Source organism: Folsomia candida, unplaced genomic scaffold (assembly GCF_002217175.1).
Source record: "Folsomia candida strain VU population unplaced genomic scaffold, ASM221717v1 Fcan01_Sc049, whole genome shotgun sequence".
NCBI lineage: Eukaryota > Metazoa > Arthropoda > Collembola > Entomobryomorpha > Isotomidae > Folsomia > Folsomia candida.
Window position 1 is genome coordinate 10,503 of NW_019091241.1, and position 19,173 is coordinate 29,675.

A 19,173-nucleotide genomic window follows, 5' to 3' on the forward strand; every position below is an offset into this window, starting at 1 on the left:
TCAGGAACAAATCTAGACGGTTAGGAAGAAACCTAAACAGTGAAAACAAAATTTAAATGGTCAGGAAGAAATCTAGACGGTTAGGAAGAAATGTAAACGGTGAAAACAAAATTTAAACGGTCAGGAACAAATCTAGACGGTTAGGAAGAAATCTAAACGGTGAAAACAAAATTTAAACGGTCAGGAAGAAATCTAAACGGTTAGGAAGAAATCTAAACGGTTAGGAAGAAATCTAAACGGTGAAAACAAAATTTAAACGGTCAGGAAGAAATCTAGACGGTTAGGAAGAAATCTAAACGGTGAAAACAAAATTTAAACGGTCAGGAAGAAATCTAGACGGTTAGGAAGAAATCTAATCGGTGAAAACCAAATTTAAACGGTCAGGAAGAAATCTAGACGGTTAGGAAGAAATCTAATCGGTGAAAACCAAATTTAAACGGTCAGGAAGAAATCTAGACGGTTAGGAAGAAATCCAAACGGCGAATACAAAATTTCAACGGTTAGGAAGAAATCTAAACGGTGAAAACAAAATTTAAACGGTCAGGACGAAATCTAGACGGTTAGGAAGAAATCTAAACGGTGAAAACAAAATTTAAACGGTCAGGAACAAATCAAGACGGTTAGGAAGAAATCTAAACGGTGAAAACAAAATTTAAACGGTCAGGAAGAAATCTAGACGGTTAGGAAGAAATCTAAACGGTGAAAACAAAATTTAAACGGTCAGGAAGAAATCTAGACGGTTAGGAAGAAATCTAAACGGTGAAAACAAAATTTAAACGGTCAGGAAGAAATCTAGACGGTTAGGAAGAAATCTAAACGGTGAAAACAAAATTTAAACGGTCAGGAAGAAATCTAGACGGTTAGGAAGAAATCTAAACGGTGAAAACAAAATTTAAACGGTCAGGAAGAAATCTAGACGGTTAGGAAGAAATCTAAAATGTGAAAAGAAAATTTAAACGGTCAGGAAGAAATCTAGACGGTTAGGAAGAAATCTAAACGGTGAAAACAAAATTTAAACGGTCAGGAAGAAATCCAGACGGTTAGGAAGAAATCTAAACGGTGAAAACAAAATTTAAACGGTCAGGAAGACCGTCAACTAGGTCATTTATCGGCCGATTTCCATCAAATTGCGACAGACCTTTCTTATTGGTGTTGTCGACATGTCGCAATGTCCCATCCGCTGCCACTTAGTTGTTTTCGACCAATTTCGTCGCCATACCATAACTAGGTCATTTATCGGCCGATTTTCAACAAATTGCGAAAATCCCTGAGAGATGACATGCTACTATTGTCGACTTTTAAAATTGTCCCATGGAGACTAAAGGCGACTTTTGTCTCTAAATTAAAACATCCCCGTGAGACGACGGTCGACTATAGTCGATTCCTCAAAAAATGTCCTTAAGACGACGATCGACTTTTGTTGCATCACCATATTTTCAATCGCAAATTGAAAATAATATTTTTTTTCCTGCTTCTTACTTTGTTTTGGCGAAAATTCCAAACATATTGCTATTTCATCCTTAATCAGCGACCCAATTTAACGAATGTATAACCCATATTTGGACGCAAGTTGCATGTGAAAAACACATAATAACGTCGTCGTGTAATGGTTGCGTGAGGGAGAGCTCTCCAGCCCTCCAGTTATAACATGAGTTATTTAAGACGAGATGGTTTTGTGCTGAGGCAGCATTTTTAGTTATCTTTAAATGATCACCACTAGTACCTAAGTAGTGTGCATAATTAAATAACAGTGCTTCATTCAATGAGTGCTTAATTAAATGTCTTAATCTTAAAGTCCATTGAATTGTGTACAATCGTTTTGCCAAATTGGCACTTTAGGTTAATCATCATTTTTAGACTTACCCATCCTGTGTGGACAGGAATAGTTTAGTCGTTCTGTGGAGCGTGTGTGTGTGAGATCCTTTCAAATAAACCTTGATCAACCCCAAAACTTAAGAGGCAGTTTGCGACACTTTATTTTGCACAAGTCTCCTCGCCGTAAACTTACCGTGCATATTTTTAACATAACAATATTTTATTGTAAACAAAAGTTGGCAATACTTTTGGGAAATATTCAGTGAAATATCCCATCTCTTGCACTCGGGGACCGAAAAATTGTTGATCATGAGCAATATGGGTAAGTTGTACATCATATACACGTATGTATGTACATCTATAATTTATATTACTTATCCAAATCTGTTTGGATTTTATAATCCGCGAGTACTCTGACAAAAAGGAGGTCTCAGACGACGAGGAGGAGGAACTAGACCATGACGTAGTTGATCATAAAGCAGGAATGGCTGTGTTTACTGATGATGATGATGATGATGACCAGCGCTCAGGAGATAATGCTGCAAATGTATTTGAATATTTTAAATGTATTATTCTGATCATGCATAGCAAGCATTATATTTTACAGCAAGAGTCCCCAATCTCAAGAATTCGGCGACGCACAACATCGCGGTCACAAGTCGTTCCAACTCCAGTGGTTATCCATTCCACGATAAATTCGACGTGGGGAGATGGAACCAATTTCCACCCTAGACCAACGCAGTTTGTGCCCCCACTAGGGAGGTTTCATCGATCATTCAATGCTGACTCAGATTCTACACCATTTCAACTGCTTCGAATGTGTATCGACGACGACATGGTGGATACAATTTGTCTCGAATCGAACGATTATACGCCCGTCATCAAAGCCAAATTCCCAAAAGCATTGAAGAGGTGGACACCACTAAGCCGTCAGGAGTTTTGGAAATTCATGGGTCTATCAACACTGATGGGAATTGTGAAAAAAGGAGATGTGAAGGATTATTGGAGCACGGATGAACTAATATCAACCCCAATTTTTGGTAAAACCATGAGCAGAGATCGGTTAGTAGATGCATACATTTTATGCATACGTGGTGTCAGACAATGATAATTATTGCATTTGATAATTTTAGTTTCACAGATATAATGAGGGTACTTCACTTCCAAAACGATGGAAATATACCCACGGGAAATATTGATCGATTTATCAAGCTCGGCTCGTTCTTCCCATCGTTGATGTCGAAGTTCAAAAATTTTGTGATTCCGGGGGAATATCTCTGCATAGATGAGAGTTTGATGCCGTTCAAGGGACGACTGAGTTTCAAACAGTACGTACCCTCCAAGAGGGCAAGATTCGGCGTCAAGTTCTACATCTTGGTGGATTGTGCAACAAAGGCAGTCCTAGCTCTGCTTCCATATCAGGGCAAAAAAAACAATATTTGCTGCACCGAAGGATATCTTTGGAGTAGGTGGTGCTGTAGTGCTCACTTTGCTGCAGGATGGATATCTTAATAAATCCCACCGTGTTGTGGCTGACAATTGGTTTTCCACTCCCAAGCTAGTTGCAGAATTGTTGAAAAATGATACATATTACCTTGGGACTGTTCAGAAAAGGCGATGTGAAGATGCAAAGAAACAGATGCGAACGAAACTTAGGAAAGGAAATGTTGAGAGCTGGACTAACGGTGATATTCTTATTGAACGGTAATACAAACCTCCGTAAAGATTTATTTTTTATTTCTAATAAAGAAAAATTAGTAATAAAATAATTATATTTCTAGGTGGGAAGACAGACGAGAGGTTTGTATGATAAATTCATTCATGGGACATGCAATGACTGAGAAGCTTTCAACTAATCCATTCAACACACGGAATAAACCTAACACCGTTCTGCTCTACAATTCGAAAATGGGAGGAGTTGACGACGTGGACAAGGTGACGAAGCCGAACAAGTCCATTAGGAAGACCATTAAGTGGTACAAAAAAGTGTTCTTCCATCTCTGGGACCATGCGGTGTATAATAGTTTCAGAGCGTACAAAATTATTCACCCAAATTCCAAGCGAAGATACAAGCAATTTGTGGAGTCACTCGTAAAAGAAATTCTTCAACAGTTCCTAACTTATCCGTCTCATGTCGGACGACCCCTTTTACGCCTCTCCGAAGAGTTAAGACTTCAGGGTTCACACTTTTCGGAACAAACTCTAAAAGGTTCCAGGAAAATGTGCGTATTGTGCTGCTGAATGTGTTCAGAAGACAACATCGTATCGTTGTGAAACATGTGAAAATTGGCTGTGTGTTACAGGAAAGCTTTCTTGCTTCAAAAAATATCACACTGAACGACATCTTCCAAAGAAAAATTCACAAGCACGGGCTGATCCTCTATTGCCCTCCCTTCCGCCATACGAATTAGATACACCCGATTTTCTAACGTTGCATGATGTTGATTTGAATTCGTCTCAATTTCGCGTTAATCAAAATAATTAGATGTTTGCAATATTTGTTCATTTGTTTGCTGATTTGTGTTTGAAACAAAATTGTTAGTCAATTTGCGAGGAAAAAGGAAACTGAATAATTATAGAAATATTTAAACTCTTTAAGATTTTGCTCATTCATCACCACTGCATACATAAAAACACTGCATTTATGTTAATGTATTTTTTTTAAAAAAAACGTCGTCTCTTAGGACTTTATCATATTTTTAATTATGCCCCTCAAAATTATCAGCAATTATCACTGGCGCCCCCGTAGTAACGCCAATGAATAGCTTCGCAGTCTCTGGGAAAAGTTAGGGACAATAAATGTAGCCCTAAAGAGGTTAAGGTACCTTGAAAATTTTGGGGTAATTTGAGAATTTTGGGGGTACCGTGAAAATTTTGGGATAATTTGAGAATTTTGGGGTAATATGAAAATTTTGAGGGTGGACGGCTAAGGGTTGCCGACGGGACGGCTGGACGGCTAACTAAGTGATGCAATGGACGGCTGGACGGCTAAGTGATGCAATGGACGGCTGGACGGTTAGGGGTGGTCGGCTGGACGGCTAGGTGACACCTCATAATGAACTTCATACAGAAATCAGCGAAATACAACGAAATGTGCGACGTTGGACTAAAGTTATCCGCTAGATCCGAGGGGTGTGAGTGCGGCGTATCTGGAAGCAGGCTGAGCTGGAGCTCGTCGGAGGGGGCCGCAATATCGGCTCCGATTAGTGGGGGTGTCGGCAGGTGATCACTGCAACACAATAAAGACACATTTCACTTTGCCTGTTCTGGAGTGCATGCAGTTTAATCTCTGTGCAGAAATAGCCCTTCCTATTCTCAGGGGAACTTCCTCTCTTTCGGCGAAGACGAGTCTCACAAATGTGAGCAAATGTACCACCACTTTCCAGTCCAACCCGGTCCAATCTCGTTCGATTAATAGCAATAATTATATAACACACGTTCTGCTGAATTATTTATTCAGATTGAGCTCGAATCATATTCATGCGAGAATAGAAAAATGAATGGAACAACTTGTGTAATTTTTGCATATAGTAAAAGTGTGGTATAATATTCTTAACTAGTTAAAATATGTTGTAAACTGTCACGCTGATCTGTCGTCTTTGTCTCGTCCAGGTTTTGGCTGATGAAATCCTTTACAACTTGGACTAGAATAGAACAGAGAGTCGAATTGAAGTCCCATCGATAGTCATCATCACATTTGTGAGTCTAATAAGGGCAAAATCTACTCACCAGAGCATGGATTGCGATCACAGGGTCAGAGTCATAATTAGAAATGGCCACTCGCACTTTCCCGGCCGAGTCGACAGTGATTACTTTTCCAGTGCATTTGCCATTTTCCTTATTTCCAGAAATTACGTCGCAATACTGACCTGGTGCCATTCCAGTCTGATAGCAAGAGCAGAAAAACTAAGTAATTATATTTACTAAAGTGTGAGTTTGACTGACCATGATTTCGGCGTAGACTGAGAAGAAGGCTTCATTGCTGATGACGATGAAGCCCTTGTCTCCTCTGCTGAAGGCGATCGCATTGTTCCCATTGTCCCACCAATTGTTCAGACCAGTCCCTGAGATGCAGAAAATATTCAAATGACAATACAATGAACTGGATGTTATGACGCATACCAGCGACCACATTTCTGAATCTGGCCATGTTATAAATCTGTCTCCAACGATGTTCGCATATCTGCGATCGAAATGTAGACGTTACATATGAATTTCAATGGATGATCGACCAATGACGTTGACATACATACCCAGCCACCGCTGCAGGTCATGTCGGAATTGACCGTCACTGTGTTAATCGATCCATTCGTACTCGGTGGCCCAACCTGACATTTTACACGAATAATTTCGTTATTTCTCCTTAAATTCCCAATTCCATGCGATATTTTATGCAGGTAGAGTTAGCTTATTTATTGTGCACCCAATCGTTCTTGTCGGAGCCGAGGACAAAGTTCTGTTCCCAGAAGTAGGAGGACATCACTCTGGCGAACCCATACGGGTGAGCAAGTGTAAAAGCCTGAGCCATTTTGTACAGTTTAGCGTCTCTGAAAGTGAGAATGTTTCTTCCTCCGGCTCCGTGACCTCGCTGGTTGTCGTGGTTGTCCACGAAAACGAGGGCATTTTCCGACGGGTACATCCCCCAACCCGGTCCTGTAATTACCAATCGTTTCATCCCATGCAGGTCGCACTGGAAAGTTCACAGTTCTTAACTTACCCCAATTTACAAGCCATCTGAGCTGATTGAAACTGTTAACATACATTTAATTTTATGGTTAATTTGTTAATTTGCATAGGATTAGAGGTAAAACATGCGTGTTACCCTCGCAGAGCTTCTCCCAAATATTTTCCATATTTGAACTCTGTTACACAACCATTATCAAAGTATTCGGAACCTTTGATTGGCTCATTTCCTGTGCGATTCACATAAAAAGACATGATTCGACATGAAAGCATATGCGAATAATTGGTTTGCTCGTACCCAAATCGATTACTTCTTGGAAGATGAATGGTCTCGAATTTTCATCAAATCCGTGCGCGGTGGAGAGATTTTTTAGCAGTTTGACAATAACGTTCAAGTCTTGAGGCCACATGTGCTTAGATGCGTCAAACCTACGTGGACATGTCCGGAAGGCCAAATTATTTCAAAATAGTTATAATAACTGAGTGAGCGTCTTTTCGTTAAAAGTCGTATTCCTACCGAAATCCTGCGACACCATAGTCGATCAGTCTGTTGAGAAACTCGACGAGTTTATCTCGCACAAAGGCATTGTCTTGTTTCAAGTCTCTGAGGCCGGAGAGGGCGCAGTCTCGCACTTCGTAGGAGTCGACGTAGTTGACAATGCTGCCCGACGGATTGGGACAGTCCTCCGGGTACTTGTTAAAATGGCTGGAATTATACCCCACCCCCGGGTAGTAGTACGAGTCCCCACGAAATGGGCTGCCCCCAGTTCCCACCCCAGAATTCCCGCTCCCCGTGCAGTGATTGATAACGGCGTCCACATAGATTCTGACCCCCACCTTGTTGCACCTGCTGACCATGGACGCGAACTCGGCCTCGGTTCCCGAGCGAGTCTCCAGCTTGTAGGAAACTGGTTGATACCTTTCCCACCAGGGCCGATTGGGCGACGTGATCACCGCGTTCTCATTGGGTGGAGAAACCTGCAGGTTAAAGCAATGGATATTTCGATCAAGACAATTGTCGAGCGGAAAGAACTTTTCATGGAGTCAACCTGAACGCCTGCGTATCCAATCGGAGCCAGAAATCGTTCGCACTCGTCCGCAATGTCGTTCCACTTCCACTCGAAGAGATGAACCATGGTCTGTCTTCCGCCCACGTAGTTGGGGTCCCATTGTCCCTCCACCACCTCCGCCACTCCACCCCCACCAAACACCACCACGGCCAAGATCAAATTGTTGAGCAGCATTTCCCACTTTATTTGCTCCTTGAGTAAGACGGGTGCGGAGGCAGGCTGCAGCTTTATATATTCCGCAAATGCTAACAAAATTATGCTGATGCACATTTAGAATCATCGCAGTTTTATTAATATTTAAATTTGCACATGTGTCTATTGATTGTGGTCCCTTTCATGACTTGTTTGAAAATGGCAGCACATGGCAAATAATGGTAAAGTTTGCAGTGTTTGGCTATAGGTGTACAACGTACTGAGTAAAGTATTTGCGAGTGGAATGATGTCCACATTTTTGCAAGTTATATAACGAGAATATTTAATCGTTGATGGTGGGTGTATGATAATGAATGTAGGGTTGCCGTCCGATCTGATAGGATAAAAACTATTCATATCCACATTCACCACCCGGATTTGGATAAATTTAAGATGATTGGTCGAATAGGATCGGATAACAAGTTTATCCCAATTTTAAGGTGCTATACGATGACGCGTTGATGCGTCATACTTCAATACTCCAAAACTATTTGATCAATCCAATTTATTCTATCGGATTTTATCCGACGCTAATTTAACCTATCCAATCGGATAGGATACGACAGCCCTAAACGAATATGTGCATGTAGATACATACACATGTGGGTATAACAAATACTATGCTAATCCAACATAATAACCGGATTAGCACAGCACGAAACAAGCAAACATCAATGATAAATAAGACAACAATTTATTAAGGCCAAATAAGTAAAGAGGGCGAACAACTTTACTCGAGATCATAAATTAGTAAATCTTTTACACGTGAACATGTCAGGTTAACAAGGTTTTCTTATTTTTGTGCCGGTACACCCATTCACGTCTTCAAAGCTTGGACTGCGAAAGAAATCATGAAATGAAGCATTTTCCAAGTTCTCACGAATGAATGCCTTAATGGTGTGCATACCTCTGCGTGAATCGCCACCATGGGATCTTCGTCACTGTTGTTGATGCTGATACTCGCCATCCCATCGTTTCCCACAGTGATCGTCTTCCCAGTGCACTGACCACCCTCCACATTCCCCGAAATGACGTCACAGTATTGACCAGCAGGGAGACAAGTCTGCAATCAAGCTTACAATTAGTTCAGCCATGGACCTCGGTCGTTGTTTATAATACCCCCTCGCTCATGAAAAGTACGAATGCACTGACCTGAAGGCTGAGAATGAGGGGCGAGCTGTCGTTGTTAATCGCAATGAAGCCCTTGTCCCCACGACAAAAAGCGATCTGATTGTTCCCGTTGTCCACCCAGTTGTTGAGCGTGGTCCCAGAAACCACATTTCGGAATTTCACCATATTGTAAATCTGCCTCCACCTGTGTTCGCACACCTGCGCAAATCATAAGCTCATCATCAGGTACGTTGATTTCTAATACGCAATCAAGGCTGCGGTGTGCATACCCAGTCACCACCGCAGGACAAGTCGTCATTGATTGGAACGTCGTCAATATTTCCGTTCGTGTTGGGTGGACCCGTCTAAAGAAATCAGAGGTTGGGTCAGTTTAAAAAGTGTGAATTTGTCCACGAGTGGGGTAAATTTCTCACCCAGTCGTTCTCGTAGGGTGTCCAGTCGTAGGACGACATGACTCTGGTGACGCCATAGGGATGGGCGAGCATGAAGGCGACGGCCATTTTGTAGAGACGAGCCACGCGATAGGTCAGAATGTTCTCTCCGCCAGCTCCATGACCTCGCTGGTTGTCGTGGTTGTCGACGAAGACCAGGGCGTTGTTATTGGGATACATTCCCCACCCCTCGCCTGCCCAACATTGGTCATTTATATGTCAATTTACATTTAAGCAGCCATGCATGCGGATAGTGCAAGAAGTACCCCAATTGACGAGATTTTTTAGTTGACCAAATCCGCGGAAGGTTTCCCCCAGGAATTTCCCGTACTTGAATTCTGTGACTCGCCCCATGCCAAAGTATTCGTCGCCCTTGATGGGCTCACCACCCAAGTCGATGACCTCTTGGAAGAGGAATGCTCTCGAGTTTGGAGGGAAGCCGTGGTCCGTGGAAAGGTTGCTTAGTTGCGACAAAACGGCCTCCATGTCGCCTGGCCACATGTGCTTGCTCGCGTCCACCCTGAAGTCAAGGACAAAATACTCCAGTGGCCAAATATATTTGCGTGCAATTTTTAAAGATTATACCTGAAACCAGCTACACCGTAACCAATGAGTTTGTTGAGATAGGCCACAAGCATCCCTCGAACGTAGTCTGTCCCCAGTTTCAAGTCTCGAAGACCAACAAGCTCGCAATTTCGGACCTGAGAATAATTTGTGCAAAAATTGTAGCTGTTGGTCTGTTATGAGTAAAATTTGGAGATAATCTAGCATACCTCGATCGGGTTATTGTAGTCGCCAATGGATCCTGACGGGTTTGGGCACTCGTTGGGATAGCTGTTGAAGTCGTTGGGCCCGAATGGGACGCCTGGGTAGTCCTTCGTCCCCCCATTGTAAGAACTGCCCCCTGTCCCTGTCCCGGATGACCCGCCTCCCGTCATGTGATTCACCACAGCGTCGACGTAGATTCGAACACCCGCCGTATTGCACCTTCTGACCATGGACGCGAACTCGGCCTCCGTGCCAGAGCGCGTCTCCAGCTTGTACGAAACTGGTTGGTACCTCTCCCACCAAGGGCGGTAGGGCTCGCTGATGACTGCATTCTCATTGGGTGGAGAAACCTGCATGAGGCGCAGGACTTCGTAATTTCAACCAAATGCACAAAAGTGAAGCGCGCATTTCTGTGCAGTTACCTGAACTCCACCGTAGCCCATCGGTCCAAGAAATCGCTCACACTCGTCCGCAATGTTGTTCCATTTCCACTCGAAGAGATGAACGACGGTGGTGCGGCCAGGGGCGAAGTTTGGTTCCCATTGACCCCGCACTACTGCCAGCCAAGCAATTGCCAAAATTGAGAGCGTGGTAGAAAACATTTTTGAGAGAAAGTCAAGTACACGTCTGCACTCCGAAGTGGTCAACGGCAGCCTTGCTCTCACCACCACGTTGTCCGTCTGTTTTTATACCAAACGCCCGACTTGAAGTGAAGGTATGAACACAATGCAGCCGAACCCATGATCCGTGCATGGATTGCAATGTATAAACTGTTGATAAGTGCCAAGTTTTGATTGATGAGCCAACTTTTGATGCTATTTGATATTTTTAGCCTGCATGAGATGACCACGAGTTGTAAACCTGGACAACCACACATACGCATACCGAGGCATGCACATTATGTGTCCAGTCCGTCTTATCCCCCTGTTGAGATCACACTCATTTCAAGGATCGTGATTATTTGTGATATGCAAGCGCTGCTGCGTAAATACATGGTTATGACGCGCTTGCTCAACTTTCCTCTACGCAGGTGGTCATGATTTTACAAAACGTGACCACGAAGATCTGAACTTGAGAGTCGGTGAAACGAGGCTAAGATTTTTGAAATTTTAATTACGTTACATTGTGACCTCCAAACTTTACACCTCAACAAATGTACAAACAAGGATTGCTTAAATAGTAGATTAATACATAAATAAAACTGATTGGGTGGGAAGCGTACAAATGTACCAAGACAATTAAAATCTATAACAATCCTTAAATTTGATCATTGTAAATTTTAATTGTGTAATAATATATTTCAGCGGAATATTTTCATATATAAATTATTACCTCTCGAAAGCTCTACGACCTACATAAGTATTTCTACCTGCATATTTCCAAACAGTAACAAAAACAACAAAAAACGGTACAAACAGTAGTGAACAAGGGCGAAAAATGTGACTAAAAAACTCTACCGTCGACAACCCATAACTTTTGCGGAAGGTCGACTACACAGTTATACATACTTGTATCGCAGAAATAGCTATCTATTATTTCGCTAATTAATTGATTATCTCGTTTTGGCCAATCTCAACTCATGCGTATTACGCCTGAGGGCATAGTACTTGTCCAAAGTAGTCTTACACGGTATGTACAGAATTCGTAATCTTAATGCAAATCGATGGATGGGGAGTGTGAAGTAGGCACGTGTGGATAAGTTCGCGACGCTATGTAAATTTGTCTGTCGTCTTCGAATGGTTCCATTCAGTGCTTCGCGTTGGTCTTGGTTGTCGTTGGTTCTGAGCAGTGTGGGAACAGATCGTCATAAGCTGGGGGGCAATCTTCAGGCTTCTTTTCGTTGATTTCTGACGTTACCAAAGTTGACATGGGCGTTCTGAGAGGGAGAAATTCACGCAGTTTTGCATTATTTTGGATCATAGAGTATGAAATTGTAGGAATTAAACTGTACCCCGACGATCCCATGTGAAACTCGAGGTGATCCTGGAAGGGGGCCAAGTGGCCAAGATGGCTTGGAGGCTGGTGTCTCGTCCCATACTTTCGAACACAGCAACAGGCCAAGAACATGAGCAGAATGACCAACACGAGGGTCGCAATGCAGGTGACGGCAAACACGTACAGCGACGCAGGGCGATCTTTGCCTCCACTCCCGTGTCGCACGGAGCCATCACACTTTTGCTCGTCTGACCCGAAATCAGAGTCGTTGAAGCCACAGTTTATTTCCCCGTCACAAAATAAATCAGCTGCAAAAAACAAAGAGTAGAGTTTTATCCACCATTCATCATAAAATGTGTTTCGTTGCTGTGTCATATTTTGTACCTGGGATACAGGAATGGCTGCGAAGGGACGAACATCTTTTGGTCTTCCCTTGACTTATGCTCATGTCGGAACACTCTGGTAACGAAGAAAGCATTATTACGGCTCAGTTCCACGCGTATAAATTTACTACACAATTTTCCACAATTACCGTGATACGCTGTAAAAACCATCTTGAGGAAGACTGGCTTTTTCTCTTCGTCCGTGTCCTGGTCGTCGGTGGAGAAGGAGACGTCCATCTGCCCCTTGTTGTCGTAAAAGAATCGTGGACCAGTCACTTGCTGAGGAGCTTTCGAGTGATCATTCTCACTCAATTCACCGCAAATTTGCCCCGTTTTGAACCCATCGTCTTGCTCGAACTGGGCACAGTCAGTCAAACCATGTCAGTCAGTTTAAACTCAATCAGTTAAATAACGAGTATGAGGAAAAGTGTACCTTGATCCAATCCCGACATCCGACACCACTGCCCTTCTTTGTACGAAGATGCATCCCCTGAATAACTACCATCACGCCGAATTTCTTGGGGGCAGTGACTTGGAATTTGCAGCGAAAGTTGAGAAAACTTGGCCAAAACTCGTCCCAGCTACAAAAACGCATGGATTGGGTTAAAGGCATGTGCATAATGGAGGAAATTAGTCGTTCTGTTACCGCGTCATTTTGACCATGACCGTGTTGTTCGGATAGTTCTGAAGGCGAATCTTCTTTTTTGCCAGGTTGGAAAATGGTCCTACCGCAGCACTGGTGCACACCTCCACGCTTTCAAGAAATTCTGAAAATTCAACCATTTTTTTTACATTGCGTTCTTGTTGTGTAATTCAACATGTAACGGATTATTAAGGAGCGAGTATAGAAAGTAAAAGGGCAGCAGAAATTCGTAACAAATTGATTTGGGCTGCAACAAAGTGGGCGAAGTGGCAAAACGTGATATTTGCCACTAGTTCTTGTAATAGGAATCACACATTTTCTCAAAAGCATGTATTTTCCACATGTGCAACTTCAAGTGCAAAAAATGGAATCTGCCTTTCAAAATTTTCTGATTCATAAAAAAACATATTATGAACATGTTTCTAATGGATGTACAACATCTGCAAATTTTTTGAATTTGGATGGGTATTGAATTACGAATAAATACAATTTTTTATGAATTAGTATAGTGCAAGAATTGTGCATGTCGACCATGATCAGCATCTATCATCTGTTTCCAATCCCATGATGCGTGATCAAGTTGCATGAAAACCGAGAACGTTGACACTGAAAGATTTTAATATCACTGAACCGAGAATTGAGTTAACCGGTTATCTTTTCTACAACTTAATGAAATGAAGTGACGCTCCAGCATATTTTTCAGATTAAATTATTGTCAACATGCATATGCTAGCCGATTTGTTTTGTCGAGTTGAATTGTTTAGATTTGTCTGGTTTTTATGTAATTTGCAGAACTGAATAATGTTGACTAAATAATACACATGGTGCACAAAAGTCTTGGTGCAAACAGGTTTAGGAAGAAGATTCCAGATGAACCTGTTCCAAATACAGCAGCAAGATTCAAATTTCTGCATAAAAAATAGCCAGAGAGTTAGTTACACATGGAAATCGGCATGCTCAAGAAAAAGTCCGTCGGTGACAGACCGACTTTTCCAAACTCTCAGTCAGTCAAGATGCATGAAAAAATGGTGCAATCGATTATGCAGATTGGGTGACCTATGTAACGGGTAAAAATATTTAGCCAGGATGAGGTTCGTGGGATTTCTAATATTCTTGTCATGCGGTTTTTACTATGTCTGCAGGAATTTGTGGAGCATTTGAAACTGGGATGAAGGCAGGCACCTTCATTTTTATAAAGAAACTGACACCGTGACTAATTATATTTTTCCACTCTGTTACCCACACCCACCAACCACCACCTCCAACGAGACTGACTGCTCTCCAATTCGAAATCACAATTGGCGTCACTTTCATCTTCTCAGCATTCCAACGTTGTTATGCTTCAATGGATTCCTCATGCAAATCAATAACGAGTGCAACACATTGACACACTAAATATGTAAATATAGACTGGATTCAACAACAATGGTTCAGCCTCCGAAAAAGTGCGCATTTTACAATCCGGTCTAATTTGCTTTGCCCACATGATGTTAAGTTGGTGGCGGCGGATGGCTTACTCATTGTGAATTTCTGACCAAGATAAATATCCCGATATCCGCCAAGCAGTGATACAACAAACCACAAGAGCTGATAATTATGGAGTAACAGATGGTTACTTTATCTCTTGAAACAATGGCTGGGAACGGATTTGACATGCTCAAAAGTGGAGTAACAGCGCGTGCTTGAACTAATAATACTTAAGTGAGACGTGAGAAGTTATCGGGTTTTATTTGCGACTGCATAAACGAGTTGCATGAGCTGATTATGTATCAAGAGACGGTTGATTTTAAAAATAAACGTTCGGATGAATAACTTCCTGCAGGAAGTGGGAAAAGTAAAATATGAGCGCATTTCTAGGTGATGACTTTCATACATACGTAGAAAACATGTGGGGTATGTAAAATGAATGCGGATGCGTTCCTCGCAGGCATCCAGCATGACCTGCATCCCATCCTCAGTAAATGCATCTCATCTCCCCAATAAGTGGAATTTAGGAGTTTAGGTTGCATTGTTGGAGAGGTGAGCTGAAGGTGAAGGTCAAAAGTGGTGAAATTAGGTGCACCTGACTGAGGCTGAGGACCCTTTTACCTTAGCATCTTCCAGCAAACCATACATTTTCATTTCCATTTCTACCGTATCTAACGGAGCATTGTTCTTCGTTACCTGAGGTCAGGCTTCAGTGAGGAACCATACTTCATCATTGGGATAAAGGTGCCTTACTTACTGTTCTAACATTTGGTTAGCATCAACGAAATGGGCCTGCTTCGTAAATACAGCCAAGAAATAAAAATGTTGAGGAAATGCGATGAAACTTCTTCCTCTGCTCTCGTTTACTTTATTCCACTGCTCTACCTTTCCCAATACTTTCGTATGCACGTAGTATACGATGTGCGATGAGACAATAATCCCGTTATTCGTGCAAGGAAGAACCCACGACATGATTGAAAGTAAAGTAAACCGTTAATGGTCACGATTACGATTAGCTTAATGTCTCTCCTCGCCTGTGGGAAATATCATCAATCAATCGCGAGGAGGAGGGTTTATGGAAATTTTTCGTACTTTACATCATTAGAGGACAATTTATAGTCGTTGAGGAGACAATTATCGAACCATCGAACCAAGTCAAAATTATTCATTTACATGAACCTCGATTTTATGCCAAGTAAAGTTTGGGTTAAAATTCTGACACACATTTTACGTAAGATAATAATGGCGAGGTGGTGAAAAAGGTCACATCTGTGCGAACTATACACAAACGTTTCATGGGTCCATTTCTGTAATGTGAGCCCAAACCGAAATTCGTAACAGCTCCCTTGCCATCACACACTTGTCAATATGTACGTAGAATTTCTATCTGGAAATCTTTTCATGGTTTAAATTTGAACCAAATCAACAACAAAACTATAAAAGCATCAAATGAGCATTTTGACTCGCAGTGGTGGACAAAGGCATAATAATATGACATCATTTTCATTACGTTACGAGAGGCAGAGATCCGGGACGTATTAGAAGCGGAATAATGGTCGCTAATTTCGCATCCTAACCAAATAATGCCATCCACACACACCTGGTGCTGTCGTGGGGCTGGGGAACAGTATGAGTGAGACTAATTGGAAACTAACAAAGCAGAGACATTTTCACATTCGGCGACGACGACGACGATGAATCAATGGATGTGAATATGGCGAATGCAAAATGGTAATGAAAAGAGAAACTTCTATTCTCAGTTCCGTTTGTGCAAAGTGAAGGATGCGAATCATTCTCGTTTTCTACTCCCAGCCTTTCTCATCGGCGAGGAGGAGTAATAATTGCAAAAATCAACAGCACGTCGAATTGTTCTTAGCTAATGCGCATTACCAATAAAAATGTGTGACTCATATTTTATTTCAGAACGACTAAATTCACAGAATTAAAAAAAAATGTTTCCCTTAATTCACATTAGTTTGGTTAGCCATCATGGTTAAAGAAGAGCGTTATTGTTTGCTCTTTGGGCATAAAAATGTGCATCACAGCAAAACCCACGAGCGAGATGAGATAGCAGAAGAGGCGAGTAAATTTATGATACTTACGTTCTACATATTCCCCACTCGTAATTTGCAATAGGAAGACACACACACTGAGCAAATGGAGAACAAGAACTGGGAGCCACGGTCTCTTTGCTTTCGACATTTCGCTAAAGTATTCCTTCCCCCAGAATAAATTTCACTTTTTTTTTCGGGCAAAATTACTGGAAGACTTTGAGAGATCGCGGAATGACGCTGTTTCGCAGTTCTTACTTGGACGATAAAGATAACAACGTCCTCTTATGACTCATCCCAGTCGACACTCGTTTCGCAATCTTTCTCTTGCTTATCACGATTTACACTGAAAACTAAATGTCAGAATCACATCTTTTTTTTACATGTTTATTTATGAATTAGTGTCGATAAGACTGCAGGAATATTATAAAACCAACACGTCCAAGTCAGCCGTGCTCAAACTGTAAACTTTCCACAAGCAGCCTGGCAGCCTCTCTGTAGCTCGAATAATAATAATATGAAGCAAAAACTTTAAAACTCTCGACTATACCAGTCGTACCACCATCAACGCAATGTGATGCGAGTACATGCAAAAGGTTCTGGCTGTGTATTTATTATATGGGAGCTACATAGATAGTTGTTGTCAGAGGGAGAATCTCCTACGTATCCTCCTGATGATGGTTATGGTTGGGAACGAAGGGGATGAAAATTGGAGGACGCATCTTTGCTTCCTTTGACTGGTCGGAGGGTAGGGAAACAGGCAACGGATGGGACACGGATCAAATGGCACATGAAATGAAGCAGGGAGTTTGCAGTGCGTATACCCGTGCAACAAGTAGAAATGTGAATTATTGAATTATTGTGAATAGGGAGCGATAGTGAAACCTTGTAAAGTGCATAAAATTCAGATTTAATGTGCATGCAAATTGCCCAGCGAGCAAATCCTAACGATTTCCCATGTTGTTGTGTGCACGGCAGTGATGTCAGCACGGGAACAGTCGTTCAGTCGACGCGATTTGGAGTGAATTGACAATTTGAGACAATTGCCAATTCAGACTGGTTAACAATGTGCCTTTCGAATGAGCCAAGGAATAATTTGCGACCCGTGTTGTTTTCATTTCGTTTTCCTTCACTCGCAGAGGAGAGAAGGATGACAATGCATCCTGATGAAGATGAGAGTGATCTTGAGTGCGTATGCTTCTGGTGGCCAACCAACTGTTGCATTGTTAAAATTGGCGTTGCAATGTAGGCTACCGGGTTGTGTATACTTGCACTCGTTGTAAATGTGTACTCTCTTGTGCTGTTCTACATCAAAGAGATTCTCATGAGTAAATTTGACAGCTCTCAAGCAAGAGCAGAATTGAACTTTTATTATTCATTTATGTAAAAAAAAGAGTACCATTCTAAAATCCGCTCAACTTTTACTTTCTACATTTTCTTCGTCTAGAAACCTTCATTTGCGCAGGCAGGAAACGCATAATTTGTGGTGGACACACAAATAATAGGCACGAGATATACAGTAGAAAGGGAATTTTGTATGCATGCACAAGTCGCCGATGATGGTGAGAATAAATAACCCGTAAAATATTGCTGCTCTAAATTAGCAAAACCATTACTCGAAATTGACGCTAATTATTGGAGGATAATTAGTGAATAATAAACCATTTTAATATAATCACTGAGCGAGATTGTTGAGGTGGCTTTTGAACTTGGGAACGAATTAAGCTTTCACCTGGAAGCTTAACGGTTCTTCTTCATTCTGGTCTTCTTCTGGTTCTCGAATCGTTTCCAGCTCAATGAAGAGCGGTGTCCCGTCCGCCCTGGTCGTCACGTGCTGCTGCTGATGGTGCGGGTGAACGTAGTGCAAATTTAGGTGACTTCCCCCACACGACGACGACGAGGCCTGACCGACCTGAGTGGACGAGTTGTTCCGTGAGAGCACCGTCGTGGACACGGTGCTGAAAGTGCTCATACGTCTCGGACGAGAAGTCAGGTCACTGCGGCGTTGTCTGCGAAAATCCCACCTCTCTTGAACTTATGAATAGTTACTATATTCGTCTCTATCAAATAAAACTCACCCTGGGGGACAAACTCTGGCACAAATCTTGAAGGAGACGATGATGAGGATGAGGACGATGATGGGGACGGACGCCACGGCCAAAGCGATGACACTGCCATTGGTTGAGGGCGGTGGAGAGTCCGAGTCCGAGTACTCCTGAGCCTCCAATTCCGCCGCTCGGGTGGGGTTCTTGCTCGAGTAATTTGCAGGCGTCAACTCCATGACCAGATAAATTCGACTGTTGATAAATTCGAGTCCCAGGTTTATTGGTTTAGCGAATGTGTCGGCTTCCATGTAGTTTCGCACCTTACGACCAAGGTTCGAGCAGATGTGTGTATGTACGAAGCAGCAACAGCGTATGCACGTTTAAACTAATATCTTCCTGTCTTGGATGAAATTAGTGTCATTATCATCATCCATAATTTCATACTCTCCTATTCAGTGGGAGGTGATGTTTGCATTAGTGCAAATTATTACGTATTGTCTTTAATGTCTATTCTGGGCGCATGCAGGCGCTCTTGAGCCACGTATGAGATACGATATGC

At 42.2% G+C, this 19,173-nt stretch overlaps 5 protein-coding genes and 1 long non-coding RNA gene across 6 annotated transcripts; 2 read left to right on the forward strand and 4 right to left on the reverse strand.

Moving 5' to 3' along the window:
• The first annotated feature begins 2,299 nt into the window (after positions 1-2,299).
• Positions 2,300-4,361, forward strand: LOC118433378 (piggyBac transposable element-derived protein 4-like). Its single transcript, XM_035845280.1, has 3 exons — positions 2,300-2,877; positions 2,949-3,519; positions 3,597-4,361. The coding sequence occupies exons 1-2, from the start codon at positions 2,300-2,302 to the stop codon at positions 3,325-3,327; spliced, it is 957 nt and encodes a 318-aa protein (XP_035701173.1). The 3' UTR covers positions 3,328-3,519; positions 3,597-4,361.
• An 892-nt stretch (positions 4,362-5,253) lies between these two features.
• Positions 5,254-7,800, reverse strand: LOC110862079 (pancreatic alpha-amylase). The gene is made up of 11 exons (XM_022111234.2): positions 7,548-7,800; positions 7,016-7,476; positions 6,797-6,927; positions 6,638-6,728; positions 6,533-6,564; positions 6,239-6,468; positions 6,069-6,143; positions 5,938-5,998; positions 5,761-5,879; positions 5,545-5,700; positions 5,254-5,459 (listed from the first exon to the last, which is right to left on the reverse strand). Exons 1-11 carry the CDS (start codon positions 7,740-7,742, stop codon positions 5,448-5,450), a joined length of 1,563 nt encoding a protein of 520 aa, XP_021966926.2. The 5' UTR covers positions 7,743-7,800; the 3' UTR covers positions 5,254-5,447.
• Positions 7,801-8,435: 635 nt separating this feature from the next.
• LOC110862168 (alpha-amylase 1) lies at positions 8,436-10,923 on the reverse strand. Its single transcript, XM_022111345.2, has 9 exons — positions 10,513-10,923; positions 10,096-10,440; positions 9,908-10,023; positions 9,589-9,842; positions 9,305-9,516; positions 9,161-9,235; positions 8,913-9,089; positions 8,668-8,823; positions 8,436-8,597 (listed from the first exon to the last, which is right to left on the reverse strand). The coding sequence occupies exons 1-9, from the start codon at positions 10,690-10,692 to the stop codon at positions 8,586-8,588; spliced, it is 1,527 nt and encodes a 508-aa protein (XP_021967037.1). The 5' UTR covers positions 10,693-10,923; the 3' UTR covers positions 8,436-8,585.
• On the forward strand, positions 10,685-11,508 carry LOC118433371. Its single transcript, XR_004833346.1, has 2 exons — positions 10,685-10,805; positions 10,923-11,508. It is a non-coding gene; the product is annotated as an uncharacterized LOC118433371 (long non-coding RNA).
• On the reverse strand, positions 11,184-17,095 carry LOC110862118. The gene is made up of 7 exons (XM_022111273.2): positions 16,621-17,095; positions 13,055-13,175; positions 12,842-12,989; positions 12,558-12,765; positions 12,410-12,484; positions 12,042-12,333; positions 11,184-11,966 (listed from the first exon to the last, which is right to left on the reverse strand). The coding sequence occupies exons 1-7, from the start codon at positions 16,718-16,720 to the stop codon at positions 11,837-11,839; spliced, it is 1,074 nt and encodes a 357-aa protein (XP_021966965.1). The 5' UTR covers positions 16,721-17,095; the 3' UTR covers positions 11,184-11,836.
• An 887-nt stretch (positions 17,096-17,982) lies between these two features.
• LOC118433380 lies at positions 17,983-19,113 on the reverse strand. The gene is made up of 2 exons (XM_035845281.1): positions 18,648-19,113; positions 17,983-18,578 (listed from the first exon to the last, which is right to left on the reverse strand). The coding sequence occupies exons 1-2, from the start codon at positions 18,920-18,922 to the stop codon at positions 18,290-18,292; spliced, it is 564 nt and encodes a 187-aa protein (XP_035701174.1). The 5' UTR covers positions 18,923-19,113; the 3' UTR covers positions 17,983-18,289.
• Positions 19,114-19,173: the final 60 nt, after the last annotated feature.

What these genes read in the sequence shown, in the direction of transcription:
- LOC118433378 (XM_035845280.1), top strand. Translation starts at nt 2,300, where the DNA reads ATGGCTGTGTTTACTGATGATGATGATGATGATGACCAGCGCTCAGGA. An exon ending in AAAACCATGAGCAGAGATCG is followed by an intron (nt 2,878 to 2,948) that starts GTTAGTAGATGC and finishes TGATAATTTTAG; the next exon opens with TTTCACAGATATAATGAGGG.
- LOC110862079 (XM_022111234.2), bottom strand. Translation starts at nt 7,742, where the DNA reads ATGCTGCTCAACAATTTGATCTTGGCCGTGGTGGTGTTTGGTGGGGGT. An exon ending in TATGGTGTCGCAGGATTTCG is followed by an intron (nt 6,928 to 7,015) that starts GTAGGAATACGA and finishes ATGTCCACGTAG; the next exon opens with GTTTGACGCATCTAAGCACA. An exon ending in TGACCTGCAGCGGTGGCTGG is followed by an intron (nt 5,999 to 6,068) that starts GTATGTATGTCA and finishes TTTCGATCGCAG; the next exon opens with ATATGCGAACATCGTTGGAG.
- LOC110862168 (XM_022111345.2), bottom strand. Translation starts at nt 10,692, where the DNA reads ATGTTTTCTACCACGCTCTCAATTTTGGCAATTGCTTGGCTGGCAGTA. An exon ending in ACTACAATAACCCGATCGAG is followed by an intron (nt 10,024 to 10,095) that starts GTATGCTAGATT and finishes AATTATTCTCAG; the next exon opens with GTCCGAAATTGCGAGCTTGT. An exon ending in CCCTCATTCTCAGCCTTCAG is followed by an intron (nt 8,824 to 8,912) that starts GTCAGTGCATTC and finishes GCTTGATTGCAG; the next exon opens with ACTTGTCTCCCTGCTGGTCA.
- LOC110862118 (XM_022111273.2), bottom strand. Translation starts at nt 16,720, where the DNA reads ATGTCGAAAGCAAAGAGACCGTGGCTCCCAGTTCTTGTTCTCCATTTG. An exon ending in GAGTGGGGAATATGTAGAAC is followed by an intron (nt 13,176 to 16,620) that starts GTAAGTATCATA and finishes TTGAATTTTCAG; the next exon opens with AATTTCTTGAAAGCGTGGAG. An exon ending in GATGTCGGGATTGGATCAAG is followed by an intron (nt 12,766 to 12,841) that starts GTACACTTTTCC and finishes GACTGTGCCCAG; the next exon opens with TTCGAGCAAGACGATGGGTT.
- LOC118433380 (XM_035845281.1), bottom strand. Translation starts at nt 18,922, where the DNA reads ATGGAAGCCGACACATTCGCTAAACCAATAAACCTGGGACTCGAATTT. An exon ending in GCCAGAGTTTGTCCCCCAGG is followed by an intron (nt 18,579 to 18,647) that starts GTGAGTTTTATT and finishes GGATTTTCGCAG; the next exon opens with ACAACGCCGCAGTGACCTGA.